Here is a 20,781-nt window from a genome sequence, read left to right as displayed (position 1 = left end):
GATTGGATCAGTAGGAGAAGAGCATGTAGCACTTTGTTAACCCTGTTCTGGGTGTTTTCACTGGAGATTGTTTAGAGAAAATATAATAATAATAATAATAATAATAATAATAATAATAATATAATATCTTAAAAAAGCAGTTCCACACTTTTTTAACTTCACTTACAGAGATCATGTAAATTCAGTCCCTTTCCTCTTTATAACTGTCAGCTTTTACATTACAGGGCGTTATTATTGATGAACTGCTGTAAATAAAGTAAAAAAGCAGGGGGGGAGCTAAAATATAAGTTTTAAAATTAACTTATGAATACATTAAAATTGTATATTTTATTGAGCGTGAACATATTTTTAATTCATATTCTTTTTAATTGCTGTATGTGTAATTTAATGATTTTATATGATGGGAAGAATAAAACTTCTTGTACAATAAACATGTTTATTCTGAATCTGTTTGTGTGGCTGTTTCTCCAGCAGATGGTGCTACATTATCACTCCATGTTGCTACTTCTTCCATCAGGAAGCTCATGTTTATTGTGACACACTGAATATCTTTATCACATTATTACTGTAATGATGATGTCAAGTAAGAAGTTGAACTACTGAGAAATCAGGTGTTATTTTCAGTATATATATATATATATGTGTGTACATATATATATATGTGTGTACATATATATAATCATATTAAGAGGATATCTGATGCATTTCCTGTGCAGTTCCTGTCGTGAGTGTGCAGTGCTGTTATAGAGAATTGTGGTTTCCTGGGAGCAGATACGCACCAGAAAAATAAAAATAAAATAAACATCTTGGTTTTTTTGTGAAATACATTTTCTCACATGGTATTCTTCAGATGTGGCAGGATGTGATATTGAATCACCTGTGAAAAATAAACTTCAGGCTTCTTTTTGCAGGATTTTCTGATTCTGATTCTGATTAGAGGACAGACCACTTCTGTTTTGTTGACATTGGCTTTACTCCCTTTTTGTTTGGTGTCCCATAGACCTCACTGCTGTACGTGTAAATATAAAACAGTTGCGAAACATATTTCTTTCCTTTTTAAATATGTATCTTTCTTTTCTTCAGACCTTATTAAAACCCAATATGTAGAAAAGAATAAAAGTGGTAACTTCCTGCCATAATTTGGACTACAAATTATTGTTATTACACCAAATAAGGACATATTTTGTGTTTTATATGTTATATAGCCTGTGCATAAGCAAATATTTATTCATTATGTTTATCTAAATGTCATTCACAGAAAAATAAACGTAAGTATGTTATCCTACTTACTTATGTTTGGGGTGGATTAGACCTCTGAGAGGCTGAACTCCCTGTTGGAGCTCTTTTGAACAAACTTATAAAACTCCAATAACAGAAATCCAAATCTTATTTGGGATTTGGGAGGGTAGTGCCTCATAAAACGTCCTGTCAACACCAATCACAGATATAGAGCAGAAGAAAATCCATTGTATTTTTTACCATTTTACAGACCCCAAAAAGACATAATGCATCATTTTCTTTAACAGATTTCAGTTCAAAATCATGTTTTTGAGCAACTCTCATACATTTGATAAAGTATCAGGCTGATAAAACAATGTTAAATGTGTATTTTACACTCTTGAGGAGGACTCGGACTTCTCCAGGACCCCAAACAGAAGATTAGGGTTAAATACTTGTTTTAAAAACCCTTAAAGAAATGTAAACTAAACTCTTGAATCATTTAGTTAGATGAGAAGATTTTTACCACTCTCCTGTCTCATTAAGTTTAAGGCTACAGCTAGCAGACAGTTAGCTTAGCACAAAGACTGGAAACAGGGGGAAACTATGGTTGTCCTGAGAGCTTAAGAAAACACATGCAAATAGACAAAACATCAAGTCATGTGCAGCATTTAGAAAACTGCAAAAACAGGAAACACAACCAAATACCAATTCAAATAATCTGACTAAATAAAACTGTGAAACAGGCCATGTTAGCTGGCTATAACTTTAATAGTTAACCTACTTTCAGAACCAATAGGGGACAAGCAAATTAAACTACTGGTATGTTTTGCTGACATGACTAATAAAATTAAACCTTTGCTTAATTTGTCTACCAGTTAACAATTAAATAACCATAGCTGGTGATCCTTTTAAAGTAGCTATAAAGGCAGAATTTGAGGTTTAATCTAGGCATACAATTACTGGGCTTGAGAGAAAATTGATCTCTGTCCTTGTGATCTTTTCTTTTGTGAGTGTTGGACTAGATTTCCATTGCAATGAGAATAAAAGTGTGTAACTTTTGTGTGGTGAAGATGTTTTCTTAATTTGCATGTGTAAAACAAATAAGAGACTTAATTAGTGAGCTTCAGAGGTGCTAATAGGTGGTTTTTGTTACCGTCGGACAGAGCCAGGCTAGCTGTTTCCTCCTGTTTGCAGACCTTGTGCTAAGCTAAGCTAACAAAGTTTTTAACTTGGCAATCAAACATGGGTGTTATCTTCTCATGAGTAACATTTACATCTTGACTTTTGGTCTATAAAGAATCAAGGATCAGGGTTTTTTTCTTACACAACTCTGTTTTAAATCAGGACGGTTTAAAAGAAGTGAATTCCCTGAGGCTATTCGACTCGATTATATACCTTATAAACCTTTGTAATTATTTACATTTTCATGTAATGTTTTTTTAAATATATTTAGGTTATTTGACTTCTAAATTGTAAACCTCTCACACTTTAAGTTATATTGTTTTTTGCTTGTCTTTATGGTATTTATGTTCATATGTATATGAGTGTAAAAAAGAGCCATAGCGACCTAACGTTAGCTAAACTGTGAAAATCAGGCTAACGTTGGTGCTGCACGATGGTTTTATTATTAGCATGTTGTTAAGTTAACTCAACTTTATACCCTTAAAATGTCTTCTATTGTACACATTCTTTCATCTTAATCCCAATATAAACATTTCTGGGAGTTTTAAGGTATAATTAGTTAGTTAGTGTATCATACACCTGCAACTGCCCAGCCCACATGGACTTTTAAGACAAAAAATACCGTTGCAATGCAAACAAAGAACTTTGTCTCCTGTCCCAAATAAAATCAGCTACACAAAAGGTTCCCTTTGCTAAAACACAGCTAAAGTTTCTTATAATCATTCATCCAGAAGAACTCGTCAGAAATTAGACATTTTACAAAAACGAACAGGGACTTTGTCTTCAGTCTGACATAAATCACATAAAGTCTTCTTCTCCAGTAAACCTGCCTGTTTCTATAGCTGATAGTAATGTACCTGAACGCAATTGCGCATGCACATACTTTTGACTTTTGAAGTTCTGCTTCACAGGATCTGCACTGAACCTTTTGATAAGATATTTGGCTTGCTGGAAAAGGTGTTTGTGCACAATGACACATATTTCTTTGCACTCAGTTTTACTTACATTTAATCAGACAAACCAGTTTTTTTATCTACTGTTTTCATGTCTTTTATTCCATTTCTGCTACAAAACTGTGATTATTTGCATCTCAAGTGGTTCTCAAGGATTCACATTTTAATCTCTGCCAGTTTCACCTGAATAAAAACAAAATCCCAAAGTGCAAACATACAAGTCCTCATACAGCGTACAGGACTGTGTCAACACTGCACCACTCAGCACAGCGTACATTATTCACAGCCTGTACTACACACTCTTACGCACACTTATTCTGTTACCAAGAGTCCTCTGTAAGGCAACACTCAGGGACAACAGCACAACTGATCACTTTTCCTGTCTCCATAGCGACCAGGTTAACTCACAGGCGTGATGTAATCCACCCACGCTACCTGGGTAACAGCCTGGGCTAATTTGTGGTGTTCAGGTTCAAGCACACAAATGTAAAATATAAAAACAACACTTAACCGTAGAATAACTTAATACAAAAAAAAAAAACACACAGAAAAACAAAATAATGGCAATGAAACCTCCATCAGCACTTTGGCTACAATGTGGAGATTTTCTGCAGGACTTTTTCCTCACATGATTAGTTAAACTACAACATCTCATCAGCGGCTGCCCCCGTAAGGCCCCTGTTACACTGCTTCATTTTGGGGTGAAAGTCCTTTCACCCCAAAATGAAGCAGTGTAACAGGCCAGAAACACTGACTGCACTCATTTCTTGTAAAATAATGTCATCTGGTTACAGTAATGTGATACTGTGACTCAGCGGCATGTTTAACCACAAGATCCTCCAGTGCTCTTTGTAACTCTAACGACAGACTGTCCGCTTGTTTTTTCTCATGACTGGATGCAGTTCTTCTTTTGATGCCGCCGCCGGCTTTTGGATCCTGTTGGAGAAAAAAAAAAAAAAGGACAAATTAATAAAAAAAAATAAAAACCCTAATTAGTAAAGTGAAGAAATTAATATCACAATTAGGACCAGTAGAGCATCTCAATACTTCTTAAACCTGCAATAATTGATTTTTTCTTTGAGGCAGCGCAAACAAACTGTGAGCACAACACTGACACATCAGCACCTTTGAAGTTGATCTGTTGAACTTGTTAGCAAACAGCTGCTAATTTACACATCCAGCAGTTACAGAGCGACATGATCCTTCATTTGGAGTCGTGTTTGTGTCACCTGATGAATGTCAGTCCAATATTCTCTCTCTGTTAGCTCTGTTTTTGGTCTCCACCAACTCCTGAGGGAAACATCTGGCTCTTTAGCTGCTAAATGCTCCACTGTGTTCACCAGCTATTCGCTAGCTGTGTCTGTCTGCTGTCTGCTGCTGAGCAGGTAGTGTTCAGTGGGTTTTTACAGCTTTTTCACTGAAAACAGCTGCCTGCTGTGGCTGAAAACGACGCCATGAGAGCGGCGAGAGTAAACCAAAACAGTAAAGTTGCAGCCGGACAGATAAACAATGAGCTGAAAGTCTACGAAGCTCCGTAAAGCCGAGGGGAGCTGCAGATTCAGCTGATAATTTTCAGTAGGTTTATCACTACGAGCGATACCTTTGTCATTGTCATTTCATACTTTGTTATTATAAAGATATCGATTATAACCGCTTATCAAAAACCTTCATGTACTGACGGTTGGTTACAGTGATGTAGGAGACATCAAATTATTATTGTCTCATTAACTAACAGTTTTTAATGGAATGTAGTTTTATAAATGGTTTTATTCTATTTATATTTAATTTTTTTCCTCTATGTTTTGGTCAGTGTCTGTTGATTAGGATGGGAGCACTGTAATGTCAATATTTCTGTGGATGAATAAATTTAACCTTGGACGCTGATATTAAAATAACAAATCTTAGAGGATCCTTGGCAGAATTATTCAATCTCGGAGTGCTTTCTATTTTTACACTGTATTTCATTTAGACATTAAGTTCACATTGACTTTATATTAAACACACGCATTTTGAGGAGTTTCTCTTGTTTATCATTATCTAATTTTTGTAGAAAAAATGTTCTTCTAAAGGTCCCAAAGAGGAACTGAGACTCAGATATTGTATATGGACTAAACCTGAAATGACACTGGCAGAAAATTAATTGACAAATATTTTCTTAATGGAAGAATTATTTTAGTAATTTTGTCATTTTTTGGTCGGGCAAAACAAGGCATTGGAAGACGTCACTTTTGGCTTTAGAAAATCGTAATACGCATTTTTCACTGTTTTCTGACATTGTATAGACCAGTTACTTTTTAATTAACCAATTAATTAATTAATTAATTAACTAATAATAATCTGCAGATTAATCACTAATAAAGTAAACAAACAATGAAATAACAGACGATGTGGGCACGTACCGTCTTCGTCGCCTGTGTTGATGGTCTGCAGAGACATACTTCTCTGAAGGAGCTTTGAGGGCTTCTTGGTTTTGGATTTCAGTGGACCGGGTTTCTCAATGATCTCAAACGAGTCCTCCAGCTCATTTCCTGCGATGCCATTGGCCTCTGGCACTTTACAGGTGGGGGCGGAGCTCTGAGGAGTGACAATGCCTTCCTCTATAGTCTCTGTGCTGTGATTGCCTCTGCCTTTCAAGAAGTGCCTGAAGGAGCTGCGTTGTTTCTTCGCTCCGGCGGCCTGGTTCTTCTTCAAGTCTCCCTTTCCATCCTCATCCTCCTCCTCTGCAGGTGAACCAGGACTCTGTGGGGAGTCTTGGTCCACCTTTTCCCTGCTGTTCCTGTTAGCATGAAGGATGCTGTTCTGCAGACCGTTCCTCCGGTTCAGCCCACCGACCAGCGAGTCGCTCGGGGTCGACAGGTCTTGTAGGGAACCTGTTAGGCCCCTACTGTTCCCAAAAACTAAAGAGTACTTAGGATTGTGGTATTTATGTGCAGGTACCTTTAGGTCAATCTGTCTGGACTCCCCGACAGATACTTGAAAGCGAGACATGGAGACGGGCAGAGGCCGGATTTGCTCCACCTTTGGCTTGGTGATGGGCACAGGAATAGGCGGCTTGGTGATGTTGAACTCCCTGTAGAGGTCCACCTGCTCAGACACGGCGTACAGCTCCCTGAAGTCATTGTCGAAGGAGTCCACGGTTTGTCCCGTCATCACGGTGATCATGTTCCTGTCCATCCGAGAGGAACTCCAGGTGAAGCTGGAGGAGAAAAGAGGGATTTAAACAAAAACTGTGGTTCAACATTTTGGGAAATACGCTCATTCACTTTCTTGCCGAGAGTTGGATGAGAAGTAAACATTAAGCTACCGCCAGCCAGTTAGCTTAGTATAAAGACAGGAAATGGGCAAACAGCTAGCCTGTCCAAAGGTTACAAAATCCACCTACCAGCACCTCTAAAGCTCACTAATTAACATGTTATATCTCATTAGTTTCATGGATGATCATTTACTACTTAAGTGTTGTTATGGCAACCATAAGAAGCAGTAGATTGTTCCTGTTATTTAAAAGCTTTGAAAACTTGACCTAAAACTCACACAGACCCAAATTTCTTTACGTAGACTTATTCATAATGAGGTATCACACATGAGTCAAAACATGACTAAGCTCATTTCATTAGCACAGAGTTTTGACTTTAATGCATCACTAATGTGTTCATAAAGTGCACTGAAAACTGCTTCACTGATGTGGTCGCTAACGTGGTTTACCTGTGAACTCAGTGCTGGCTGATATAAGTCCCTTGCAGGTAAGAAACAAGAAACGTGTTACAAGATGTGTCATCTGTATTCAGACACAGGTCACTGTTTACAGGAGCCTAACTCTTTATTTTGTATGTTGTATCCAAAACATTTAAATCAGCTTAATTTTGCAAGGCGTCTGGGTCAGCTATTTGTAAGTCTCAAAAACATTTCAGTATGATTCAGATTACAGTGGATTTAGGATTTTCTTTATTGATTATCAGTTTAGCAACAAGATTCCTTACATTTGTGTAATGACCATCGTGTAATGGTCTACAGTCTGTTATATTTTATACAAATAAACTAATATATAATCTGTCATTACTTCTTTTTGAAATATCTTTCACTCACTGTATTTAAAATATTACGTATATAAATAATATATACTTTTAGTACATTTCCTGATTATACGTACATACTTTTACTTAAGTAACATTTTCAATGCAGAACTTACTTGTAACAAACTCCACCACTGCCTGTATCACAGCTCAGTATCACAGATACTCGATTACATGTTCAAACCAGAATCAGCAGAGAAAGTAAATGAACGGAGAGCCATTATGTGCCAAATCATATCTTCCTGTATTCCACACTTTTAAACATGTTTTTACTGTAATATGTCCTGTAATATCTCTCCATACATTCTATGGGAGTGTAAGGGCTAACGCATGTAGGTGGTGTAATTCTTTCACTGAGCCTGGTTAATCATTTTAAATAAGCACTCAGGTGATGCACAGAAAGCTTTTTGCCTCCTCATAATAATCTCACGCAGGTTTTACACGTCTGCTTCAATCAGTAGTCATAATGAACACGCTGATCTACGTCAGTAAAGGTGCTACTGATAACACTGATAACATCCAGCCACTAGATGACGCACTCCCCCCTCCAAACAAATCTCATAGCGGATTATAAAAAACAGCTGAGCGCCACACAGCAACAATGGCAACAGGGAGAAAGGACGACGTGATCATGTCAGTATTTTCAGATATTTATATAAACGTGAGTACCGTAGCTGCTGAGCTCAACGCAGCGGGCTACTTGGCTAGCTAGTCACAAGTACCCTCAGCGAAGTGTCTCATAACAGGGCTAACGTTAGACTGCTATTTGAGATGACACCCTCACTAACAGTCACGTTTTGGTATGCCATCTTATTGGTTTTGTAAAAGCTCTTTGTACCATTTTTTTTAAAGCTTTTAAAATATATATTTTTTCTCCTTTATTAGATAGAAACATGTGTTTCTCTTCACTAGACTGACTTTAACACGTTATGTTTGTATAAGTGTAAAATTGATAAAAACAACAATTTGCCAGTTATGTGCTGAACTATTTCTTGACCGGGCAACTAGCAGAAACTTAAGAAAGAAAGTTACTGGTCTTAGCAAAGAAAAAGTCAGGTAAATAACTTCCCCTAAAACGGCGAATGGTCATTTTTATACAGATTTAACAAACAAGATAAAACGGGTTTTTCATCTTTTTCAGCCTCATCACAAAAGAGTTTCCAGAAAGAAATAAAAATAAAAACCTCAAGCATAAGATCTGGATATGTGTTCAGTTTTGGTGTTGAATCCACAGTCCCGTGACAGCTGTGAATGGCTGAATGTTTAAGGCATTGCATGCTCACCTGTAGGACCCAAACATGACTTTCTCTCCATCCACCAGCATGTATTTGGAGCACAGGGAGCCGGGCAGCTTTCCAAACGACAGGGCCAGCCCTGCGCCTTTCACCATCCGCACACGGAGATTCTGTAAAGAAACACCCGCTTAATTACACATTTCAACTGGCTTAGCATCACACGGCCTGAGTAAACTCACTCAGCCACAGCTATCAAACGTCCTGCTACATCATGCATGACTGATTTAAGTAGATGCCAAGTTAAACTGTGCTGTCACACCTTGCAACATAAAGTCAACTCTCTCAAGACATAAAGGGTAAAACCCAAACCCTTTAGTCACATATGTTTACTTAAAGGGAAGAGAAAGGAAACAGGAAGAAAGAAAAGGAGACGTAAATGCAGAGTACACATTGGGAGGAGGCTTTCCTCTGTTGTCAACCCCGGTGTGGGATCAAGTTACAGTCTTTGGATCTGTTCTCAGGATCTGTGAATGTAAGAGTAACAGAACCCAGTGCTCTGAAAGGCCTTTCACAGCCTTATTAACTGACACCACAATGGGCAGGTTTTCCCGTGCTCCAGTTAAACGAGAATGGAGCTACAAGACTATGCGTACAGCAGATAAGGCGGTGGAGATAGGATGACAGTCTGGCTCAGTGAACTGCTGATCGCTTAATCTAGATCAGCACTTACTGTCATTTCCCAGGTTCTGCAACAAATTGAACAGTATTAAATGTTAATTCATAAAAGTACAATGATTATATTTAACCCTTAGACACATAGGTGGGTCAAAATAAAAAGAAACATTTGCTATATATTTTAACACTGAAAATATTTATTCACCTCTTTTGATTTTTAAGAAAATTAGGTTTTGTATTATTACCCCAATTTTCCAAAAGTGGGTCAAACATGTATTTATCTCCTATGGAAATCTACAGGGATCTTTCCTCCTTATCAGTTACAGTATTTAGTGTAGACCAGAGGTTCCCATTCTTGTCAGCAGTACCCCCACAGCCCTGTCGTTATTCACGCTACCATTTATTTCAACCATTTATCCATTACCAATGTCAGCCATTGACCCATAACTTTTAGCTAACTATTTCAACCATTACCTATTACTTCTAGCTAGCTATTTCAGCGGGAGCAGTCTATGTTCCCAGGCCTCTATGCTCCCAGGGTCCTACGTTCCCCAGCTCAATATCTGGGGTGCAACCTTTCAAAGGGTTTTATGTTCTCAGCAATGTATTTTTCCACTAGGTCAAATGTTCAGTGTATGTTTCCCTGGGTCAATATGTTGAAATCACCCACCTGCAGCTTACTGATGTTATACTTCTCGAAACCTACGCCGTCAAATTTGCAGGCAAGACAGTTTTCTTGACTTTAGACATTGATATCTCCACAGCGGCTGAACGGAATTTTACCTTTCAAACTTTGATCCCATTTCAACTGTTTACCCATTACTTTTAGCTAACTGTTCCAAAACCAGCTTTCTGTTTTAACCATTTATCCATTACTTTTAGCCATCTGTATCCATTACTACCTAACTGTTTCAACTTCTGTGCTCGCTCGCTAACTATTTTTCTCGGCCTGTGGAGCTCAGCTGTAGCAGCTGACTCAATATGTGGATTTTCTTTTTTTGTCAAATCATAATTCCCTGGTTGGGATTCACTGCTGTACACCACATCTCAACTGTCATTCACATCATTGACCCTCTCACTTACATTATTTTACTAGTGCACTATTACTTATTACTTATAATATAACATTGTATTATACCGTACTATACTTATCAACCTATGAATCCACTTTTGTACTTTACACTTATTTTAGCTTTTATACTTTATATCCACTTTTGTACTTAATTTATCTTAGCAGTATTATAGTGTATTATATTTTGTATTATTTCTTACTAGAAATAATTGTCTCGTTGCGGATTTCTTTTATTATTATTTCTATTTCTATTCTATTAGTACTTCTATTCCTGTGTGCATTGACGTGATAGTGAGCAGCTGTAACGGAAGAATTTCCCCTCGGGGATCAATAAAGTATTTCTGATTAAACATCAAGACAATTTTACATTTGATGTGTTACCTATATTTTTACCTCAGAAAAATAGATATCACTAAATGGGTAGCTGTTTTACATGACATTCACACTTTGATTATAATTATGTGAAAGCGTATCTGCTATTATAATCAAATAACCCTACTTTACAGCTAAGTAGCTAAGTAGAATAACTTGGAGAGATATATTTTACTATTTGCAAGTTTGATCATTTGAAAATGCAAATCAACCTTACAATCTTTAAATAATGCCGGTGTGGAATTCAAATGATTATTTTGAGAAAATGTATTAAGACAGAATGTAGATATTATTAACAAATTCAATGTATTCTAAGCAGCACTGGGCATTGCAAAAAAGAGGATTTGGGATCAAAATACTGAAAAATGGTATCTGAAAAACTCAGTAACACCCTCTCTCTTTGTAACACCAGTGTCCACGTTGCTCATACTTACTAATACACAGTCCTTTTTTTTTTTGGTAGAAAATAAAATAAAAAAGAATTAAAACTGTGTGCAGTTAGATGTCAGAATTATTCTGATTATCCTGGACACCTTTCCTGGAAAGAAAGGATGGTGTTGAGTTTTTCAAATGTTGTATTTCAATGCTTTGAGCACAGCAAATTAAATTCCTTTCACCTCCATTGTGTTGCGGTGAAGGCAGAGATATCAGCAGCAGAGAGCTGAAAACCTTGGCAAAGAAACCTGAAACGATCTGCATGATACCACGAGGGGTAAAACGTCATGTGATTCTTTTAGAGTTTTGTGGTTTGAATGCACCGGCCCTTTAAAAGACGTGAATACTATACATTCGAGGAATAAATCTATTTGATTAGGCAATTAATTATCATGTTTTAACATACCAGAGGTTTTATAACACCACCAAACCAAACACCTCTCAGGTATTATTATTGCAGTCACCGCCACTGTCTACTAAAGGAGTTGAAGCAGTGACCCACTGAGGTGCTTTCATTCAAACTTTCCATGTTCTTTTGCTCTTTGTGTGTGTTATTAGCGAGCCTCCTCCCTCTGTAGCACTCTGTCAGGCTCTCCAGTGTTTGCTGAGCTCACTCCTCACCCGCAGATGCACTGCATTAATCTGCAGCCGAGCGCACATATCCAGGAAGTGGGGCACTCCCCTGGCCTCCAGCACAGCGTAGACAGCCACCCCGCGCCGTGACGAGGCATCCAGCAGGTCCTGGAGGATCTGCAGGTCTGTCAGGAGGTCCATGACTATGGCCACCACCTGGGGAACACAGGGGGGGGGGATCAGTGGTTGAATGTACATTTACTGAAGTTCAAATCTGAGATATTTGACCTTTAAAGTATTTCCATTTCACATGTACTCACTACAATTTAGAAGGGAATACAGGACTAGAACAGCTGTACTTTACAGATGAAGATTTTACATCCTAAATTTATGATTCATTGTTATTAAACCAGTGGTTCCCAACCTTTTTTTGTCAGACATTCCCACCAGATGAATTTAAGTACCCCTTTTAGCTAAACCTTTGTTCTAACTCCAGCTCTATCCATTAGCTATATATTTTAACCATTTAACCATCCATTAGTTTTATCTATTATCTATTATATTAGGAATCAGTTTCTACTTCAACTGTTTGTCCAATGCTTTTAGCTAACTATATCAACTGTTTATCCATCAATTAGCTAACTATTTCTACAGTTTTTATCCATTACTTTTAGCTATTTTACCACCCACTACTTTAGCTGTTGTAACTGTTTATCATTGCTTTTATCCATCCATTTTAATCATGTATCCATTACTTTTAGATAACTATTTCAACTGTGTTCAATGCTTTTAGCTGACTTTTTCAACGTCTCTGCTCGCTTGCTAACTAGTTTCTACATGCTCTCAACATGTGGTGGTCAGGTGCTACAGCTGACTTTATATGTGGATATACTTTTTAAAAAATTAAAATCAAAACATGACATAATAGTGTAACACTCACATTTATCTGTCTTGTCATACTTTTAGTTGAGTTTAATTCTGGTGTTTGGTGTGTTCACACATTGTCTACTCAGCAGCAGCGAGTGTTAACAAAAGCTGGATTCAGATTATTTTTCCTCTTATCCATTTGGTTTCCCTGTAAAACATCCTCGACCAGACAGGTTGGTAAAGATTTGTGAGCTGTGTGCACGCTACTGATGTCACATCTGGTCATTTCTGGGTGTTTGAGTTCAAATTTACCTCTCGCTGCCTTTTAGAGCAGCCATTATGTAAATCCGCTTGTTGCAACATTAAGACTCATAAAGGTTTTTCACCTCCCCCACTGTCACAATAAGCACAATGGCACTGAGACAGTAACTTATTATTGGTGTTATGATACAAAACTTAAGGACATTATTTACCGAGGAAGTAACAGTTGATACTTCAGTGGAACCTGTTTTTCCAGGTGATTAAAAGGTTACTCAAGACAGTTTGGACACAGTCCAGCAATGGCTACGATTAACATGCACTGCTAATTATTGTGTGTGTCTGCATTCAAAACCATTACATAACAATTGAGGATTTTCCATTTTGGCATACTCAGTGCATCTTTACTACTGTATATTTCAGTAAACAAACATGATGACTATTTGCAGTGGAGCATTTTCCAGCCACACTGTGTTTTTATATCCTTGAGTGCAATTTAGATTGATCATGTCTGGCTCTTTCCACTTCCTTATTGCGGCTCTTGTGCACATGTTTGGGCCGGATCCAACAGCCTCCAAAGAAGTCTTCCTCAAACAATAAAAGTAAACCGCTTGTGAGTCTAAATTAAGTTTATGTCAACAAATACTCATCTTAACTGGTTATTAGATTGTGTATTGAGAAAAACATTTGTCCAGGGTAGGAGACAGTTACAGTTACAGTTAAACCTACTGACTTTGGGAATCACCTGACGTTTCCTCTAGTGCCACCTGAGGTTCAAATGTATGGTTTTGAGTGAAATGTCCGGATAACTATTGCCATGAACTTTGGTACACACATTCGTGTTCCCATCAGGATTAATTGTAATTACTTTGGGGATAAGGAATAGTTTGACATTTTGGGAAAAATGCTCATTCACTTTCTTTCCAAGACTTAAGGGGCCAGTATACTCCATCAGAACTGCTTGTCGGATGGTCGAACAGCTTCGGAAACCCCCTGCCCCCCACATCCTTCCCACGTCGAAATTGGGGGGGGGGCTGCGTCCAATAATTTCTGTAACTTTCCGAAAACGACAATCTGACATTCACGCCCACTTCACACAGCAACTGGGAGGTGAGAAAGTAAGTAGGGTTCGAACTTTCTCAAGTTCTCTTTTTTTTTTCCCCTAATTGCTACACAGCTATTTCTGTCACATGTGAACAACTGAGTGCAACACTTTGAATGCCTTCCATGAGAAACTGCCGTTATCCCCATATTTAAACAATTATCACATCCCCCCTCTCTATGATGGCATGGTTTTCACCCCACCTTGCAGTGTGGCAGTTTGGAACAAATAAAAACACTTTCACTTTCTGGCGTGGTCGAATAACACCTCGTACGAACTAGTTCTTTTCTAGCATATCTCAGCTCTTGGTCTTGTTAGGATACTGCTGCAGTGTACTGCCTTATTCTTCATGGTTTAACAGAGATAAAGACTGCATTAAAAACAAGATTATCTCACCTGACTAGCAAAACTTTTCAAGTACAAGACTCTGAGACCGCATGTGGATTTAAACGAGCTGTTCATCAAGACATTTACTGCAAGGCTGCTCTTACTGTTGTAGTTCAACTAGAAACATCATAATACTCCACGTGTCACGTAGAGATCCACCTGGCACGAAAACCATTTCAGCTCGTAATCCACAGCTGGGCTTCGTCTCTTGATTTGAGATAAGTGTGTGCTTTCTAAGTATAAGAGTGACAATTTGAACTTCAGGGTACTGAAATGCAGAAGTACTCTCTCATGTATTTGGCAGGCTTTCAGGAGTAGATGATTTACTTCACCTTAAGCGGAGCAATCTCAGCATGTGATCAGTTAATTAAGCTGTCAGGGCCTTGAGCAGGCTACTATAAACTTTTAATAAGAGGATTAACTTATGTGTCAAAATATGTTCACCTACAAGAGCTCTGCAGCGTGGCTGCTTTCAAAAAGCTCAGACTAACAGGTCCCTCAGTCAGTCGCACTGTCTGTTCCGGATAAGTTTACTACCCTCCACACCTCAAAAAGAGAAACAGCCGGCTTTGTGCCAGTTAGAACAAACCCTATCTCCTTACCCTGCAACTATAGCCTCTGGTGCAACACGTCAGACCAATCGCAGGTGAACATTCCCCATTTTAGCTTAAGTTTGCATACCTCAGAGGTCAACCAATCAGAGGGAGCCGTGGGAATCTCTGAGTGGGTGAGGGAAAAATAAAGAAGAGGCTCATTAAGTACCAACCCTAACCTGGGTAGCAGGATCATGGGGGAGGCTGAACAAGTCTTTATCTTTTTGCTGCAAGTCCTGATGTGAAGCTGACATTTAGAGCTGCTCGGCCTTCTCCGTCTGCACCACTCAGCTTGTCAAAACTTGCATTGATGTCGATTTTATCATTGATGCCATGAGCTGGGTTAACCCTTCCCTGTTCCCTGACTTACTGGAAAATTCTGCATGCGCAAAATATAATTCTGTATACACATATTAGGTTTTATAGGTATTCTGTATATATTTCTGTTAAATAAAAAGTAGGTTATGCAATTACTGCAACTTAAATTAGTCGTAAATTAGTCTGTATCTGATTATACTGCATTCTATTGTACAACACATAATAAGCAACACTTCAAAAGACATCACCATTTGGTTAGTACCTTTCTTCTTATATTAACCCTCGAGAAGATACACTAACTTCATGTGAGCAAAGACACATTTTGAGTTAAAGATGAGTACATTTTCAAGATTTATCTGTAGTGAATGTAACTTGTGAAAAACTAACTAAAATGGGAAAGCAAATATCGTTCCAGTCAATTTACAATATTCAAATGCATTCAAATGCAATGAAAATAATTTCATTGGAGTTTGGTGTCTTTTTTAATCACCTTAACAAAAGCAAAAATACAAGACCAAAAGTGTGAGGAATAGATTAAACAGTGCGTTTGTCTGCTTTAACATCAGCTGCACACATTAGCATGTCCGGTTAGCTAGGTAAAACTTGAGTAACCTAGCGTTATTTCATGTCCAGCTAACTAAATTATTATGTGGTTACAGATTACATTAGAAAAGCCTGTGTGGGAGATGCTAGCATATCAGAGTCCTGAGTTACGTTAGCAGCTTGGTCCTGCTCTTTAAAAGAGTTTCCCCTCGGGGATCAATAAAGTATTTCTGATTCTGATAGGCCTCGATCGTGTCAAGCCTCACACTGACACTAACTGCAAGAGCACATAAATGGCAGGCCACTCCTACAAGCTGAAACAAAAGGTAGCTCTGCAGTGCAGTAGACCATGATAATTGAAATTTTGGGTAACAACTCTTAACCGTCACTTTTATTTTCCCGTCCTTGTAAAATAGAGATACGTGGGTTTAGCTGAATTTGTTGAAACTTGTCTGGAGCTTGTACTCTGTGGCCTGAGGCTCGACAGTAGCACCGTAAAGCTGACTAGTAGAGTCACTGCAGTTATCTGGGTTTAACGCAATATTACAATATATACAAAGAATATCTGTCCTATATCGATCCATATCACGATCTGGCAAATGTGCGCAGAACTGTGTTCAACTGTTTTGCATTTCAGCAATCAAAACTCGTCACAGATATTAAAGGAATAGTTTTGGGAATCACATTTCATTCGCTTTCTGGCGGAGACTTAGATAAGACAGCACTCTCATGTCTGTCCATTAATTACAGCCAGCAGCTGGTTAGCTTAGCTTAGCATAAAGACTGGAAACAGGGGGAAACAGCTAACCTGGCTCTGTCCATAGTAACAAAATGTCACAAATTAACACGTTATATCGCGTTTCTTTAACCAGTACAAAAACTGAAGTGTAAAAATGACAATTTGCCATTTTATAAGGGGTTTTGTGTTGGCTCTGACCATCTGCTAGATCTTGATATACTCCAGCTTTTCTTTTAAATAAAACTCCAATAGTTTTTATTCACAATACAAGCTTGGAATCATTAACTTGATCACAAGATAAGATCATACTAACACACTATACTTTAAAACAAGTCTGTAAATCACTTGTCCTGTGTTGTCTTTTGGGGAAAAATCAAAACCAAAAAGGGAGAAATTTATATTTTTTGTTTTTATGATGGCGCCCCCTAGTTTTGCATTAATTTGACGGAATACTGCTCCAGTATCTGTCAATCAATGGTCACACTGAGGTCCACGCGTACAGGTATTTTTGAAAATGAATATTTTCCTCTATGTTTTGGCCTCTTGTCCACACGCAAACAGCAGTTTAAGGTCACGAAAACAGAGATTTTTGAAAATGCAGGTTTTGAAAGGTGCAGATTTTCTGGTTTCTGTGTACCCATGTGGACATGTACAACAGAGCGTTTGGGAAACGATGACGTCAACAACAACAACAATAGCGGACTACCGGTTTGTTTATGTTTGGTTAGTACTGCTAGGTCTAATTATAAGTTTACAACTTAACTTAGCATTGCTGCACCACTTCACCAGTGTGCAGAGGCATCTGCTGCGGTTTAAAGTCCGCCAGAATCGTCGGTTTGGGATCAGGCCCGGTCGAACCAGCAGATGCTGGGACAGTTTCAGGAGTGGGATTGTTGTGTATGAGGAGTGGAAGTCCAGAGCATCACTCGTATCTTTGAGTGAGCTCCTTCGCCCTTAAATCGAAGGGGAATCAACAGTGATGAGATCTCCGGCAGGTGTTTTGAAAAAGGTAGCCTGTACACTTTACTACCTAAGTGACTAAGCCAGAGCCAGACTGCAGCCTGCTACACAACACGAGAACCACAGCCTCTCAACAACAACCCACATTAGCTTTCCTGCTAAAGTCTCCTTCTTATCTAACTTACAAACATGAACACACCTCTTGTGCTGCACCTTAGCTTGTTGAACGAGCGACCAACATCCACCGGGTAACAGTGCACTGCTAACGTCAGTTTGCAGACTAGATAGCTAATTAGCTTAGCTTAGCTGCAGCACATTAAACAGCATGTTAACGTACCTGCAAATGTCCCTTGTGTCTGGTTAGATGCAGGTGTTGTCTTTATTCTTCAATACCACTAACAACACGCTGTCTGCCCATGAGATGTAGGCAGGGAAAGTTTGTTTACTTTCTCGTTGCCTACGGTGTAACACCGGCACTCCAGCCAGCTGAGACGAAAAGGAGCATTTCTGATATTTCCCCAAAGACCTTTTTTTTTATCCTTTTAATTATAAAAAAACTATTAACAATACATTTAAAAAAACACGTTGACATTATTTTTGACTACAAAAAGGGATGACTAAAAAAAAAAACCCTGAATTGTCCTTTAAATGATCTATATTTTTACTGATGTCTACACCAACATTATGACTTCTACTCAGTTAAAACTGTCAACAACTTAAGGTCTTTGTTTCCGACTTGGTTATGATGAAATAAATCTAACCCGTCACACGCATCTTTAGGCTACCTTTGACAGATTAGACGCTTTAAGCCTCAGAGCGTTGACTTAAACTGTCATTTATTACCGGCTGTCTCATGTATTCACAAAGACAGGACACATGTGGAGTGACATTAATTGCGCTCAGCCTGCAGGTCTTTGTCACATGATCACCTGTACCAATCAATATTTCAGAAGTTTTATTCTGCTGTGGGCCAAGAGGGTCAGGGACTTTCTACATGAAGTACAAGAAGCCACTGATAAGTTTTATTGTACGGTCTGTTATTTTCATGTCATGTCACTTCCTTTTTTCTTTTTTAGGGCAACCTGTAGACGTTCAGCACTGTGGGCCTTGTAGAAGAGTTTACATATAAACTAGGACTTTGGAATTTAGTAGATCCAACTTGCTTTTCAAACTTAATCTGAAAATCTATGTAGTCTGCCTGCCTTATTCTTAACCTTTCTGGCTGAATTTCACTGCATGCATTGTAGAAAGTCTTGACGTAAATTATGCTGCAAGTGGATAAAGCAGAATTGATTGTTTTTAGACTTTAATCTGCAACTATTTTGATAACTGATTTGTTGCATAAGTAATTTTTCATGGCAAAAATGCCAAAAAGTCCTAAATTAGCCTCTTAAATGTGAAAATGTGCTGCTTTAATCTGTGTTATAAATCGAATATCTTTGGGTTTGGGACTGTTGGTCAGACAAAACAAGATATTTGAAGACATCACCTTTGGACATTTTTCACTATTGACTAAATGGTTAATCAAGACAATAATAGATCAATCAATAATGAAAATAATTGTTAGCTGCAGCCTTAATTGTTATTATGAAGGTTTGACTGAGTTTTGCTCCTGATTCTCACATAAATAAAAGTATTAAGTACAATTTCTTGCAAGTCATTGTGTTTACTATTTAGCCATTTATTTATTAGAGAATTATTTTTTTAAATAAATAAGTTTTATGGAAATGGCAAATTAGGCAAACTAATGTTCAATAACGATGTTGTTTAATTTATCAAATGACACTATTACTGATAAACGTTTCTTAGTATTGGATGCAGGTTGAAAAATGTAGACTGATTTAAGAAATTTAAACTTTTTGGACTTTTTGTTTGCAGTGTATATATAGTACATCACTTTCTTCTTCACATTATAATACAGGTGTAAAGGTTACCTTGTGTGCTTCCTGTATGAGTCTCCTCACCACCTCCTTGATGTGCGGGCCGGGCTCTTTGGGTGGATGGGTGTACACGGACACCCGGGTCACCCCCTTGTAGAAGCTGCTGCTGCCCGGCCAGCCGATGTCCAGAGACGGGACCTCGGTGTCGGACATCTGGGGCCAATAGGTGGAGTGGACCCCGGAGTCCGCGCTGGAGGACGCCTTGGACTTCTCATGCTCTCCGGACTCAGAGTCACTGTCCGTGTCGTATTCGTGAAACGTTTTCCGGATGAATTTCACCTCCCTGGCGGAGAGGAAGTCCTTGATGTTGTCCTCTTTGAGGCGCATCTTGAAGGCACCGTCCCCGTTCCTCAGGAGCTGCTCCAGGGCCGCCCGCTGCTCCTCGCTGTAGTAAAACTCCGGTCTGGACTCCGGGACCTTCTCGTTGACGTGCTCATCGTCCATGCACACCAGCTGAGACTCCGCCATAGCAGATAAAAGTTCCCCCCGCAGTCGCTCCTGATCGGCTGCTCTTCAACGCAGCGATGACTGTGCGCACAGGTACGCCAGGTGCTCAGGTGAGTCTCTCAGGTAGAAGCAGGAGGCGGGGCCTACTGCTGCTTGGAAGTCAACATGGCAGCATGAAGCCAACCACGTTATTAGAGAACTTCCTGTTATAAAACTTTCATAATAAAAAACATTTGCTGTTGTTTTGGCAGCTGTTGAACTCACTAACATTAGACATGTCTTTATGTTGGTGAGATAACATTCTTATCCTGAGCTAAACAATCATAACAAATGGAAACTATTTAAAATACACAATTTGACACTTAATGTATATTAATGACCAAAGTAGCCAATTACATTTACTCGCATACAGTACTTAAGTACAGTTTTGAGTTTGACTTTACTTGATAATTTAGATTTTATGCTACTCTACAATATTTCCCTCTGAAATGTAGTGGTTTTTACTCCACTACATTTATCTGAAACATGCACTTACTAGTTACTTTTCAGATCAAGATTTTACGTTAAAAACATATGATAAATGTACAAAATCCTTACAAAAAAAATCAGTGTCTAGTTTGGGCCCCTGGTCATGTTTCAGATGTCTATGAGTTGTTTGCAGTTACACCAAAGAGACGTTTCCCCGTAAAACTCTCACCCCTCACATGGTTTCATTTAAATAAATGTTCAAGGCCCAAAGAGTTAAAAAAAATCTGATGTTTCACAAAAAACTGTTGTTTTTCCTTCTTTCCTCTCCCATTAATCTTCTCACGGCCCCTCAGATTTATCTTGTGACCCTT

General features: G+C 38.5%; 1 protein-coding gene across 1 annotated transcript; it reads right to left on the bottom strand.

Moving 5' to 3' along the window:
- Positions 1-3,437: 3,437 nt before the first annotated feature.
- On the bottom strand, positions 3,438-20,112 carry fam83fa (family with sequence similarity 83 member Fa). The gene is made up of 5 exons (XM_044181403.1): positions 19,490-20,112; positions 11,837-12,004; positions 8,710-8,831; positions 5,756-6,552; positions 3,438-4,292 (listed from the first exon to the last, which is right to left on the bottom strand). Exons 1-5 carry the CDS (start codon positions 19,961-19,963, stop codon positions 4,243-4,245), a joined length of 1,611 nt encoding a protein of 536 aa, XP_044037338.1. The 5' UTR covers positions 19,964-20,112; the 3' UTR covers positions 3,438-4,242.
- Positions 20,113-20,781: the final 669 nt, after the last annotated feature.

Source organism: Siniperca chuatsi, linkage group LG21 (assembly GCF_020085105.1).
Source record: "Siniperca chuatsi isolate FFG_IHB_CAS linkage group LG21, ASM2008510v1, whole genome shotgun sequence".
Classification (NCBI taxonomy): domain Eukaryota; kingdom Metazoa; phylum Chordata; class Actinopteri; order Centrarchiformes; family Sinipercidae; genus Siniperca; species Siniperca chuatsi.
The sequence above is the reverse complement of the archived record's forward strand: the minus strand, read 5'-3'. Positions and strand labels throughout refer to the sequence as shown.

Bases quoted from the DNA above. Each gene is read 5' to 3' on its own strand.
- fam83fa (XM_044181403.1), bottom strand. From the start codon at position 19,963: ATGGCGGAGTCTCAGCTGGTGTGCATGGACGATGAGCACGTCAACGAG. The intron at 8,832-11,836 runs GTGAGGAGTGAG...GTTTCTTTACAG, and splicing joins TTAATGCAGTGCATCTGCGG to AATCTCCGTGTGCGGATGGT. The intron at 6,553-8,709 runs GTGAGCATGCAA...TTTCTCCTCCAG, and splicing joins GTCATGTTTGGGTCCTACAG to CTTCACCTGGAGTTCCTCTC.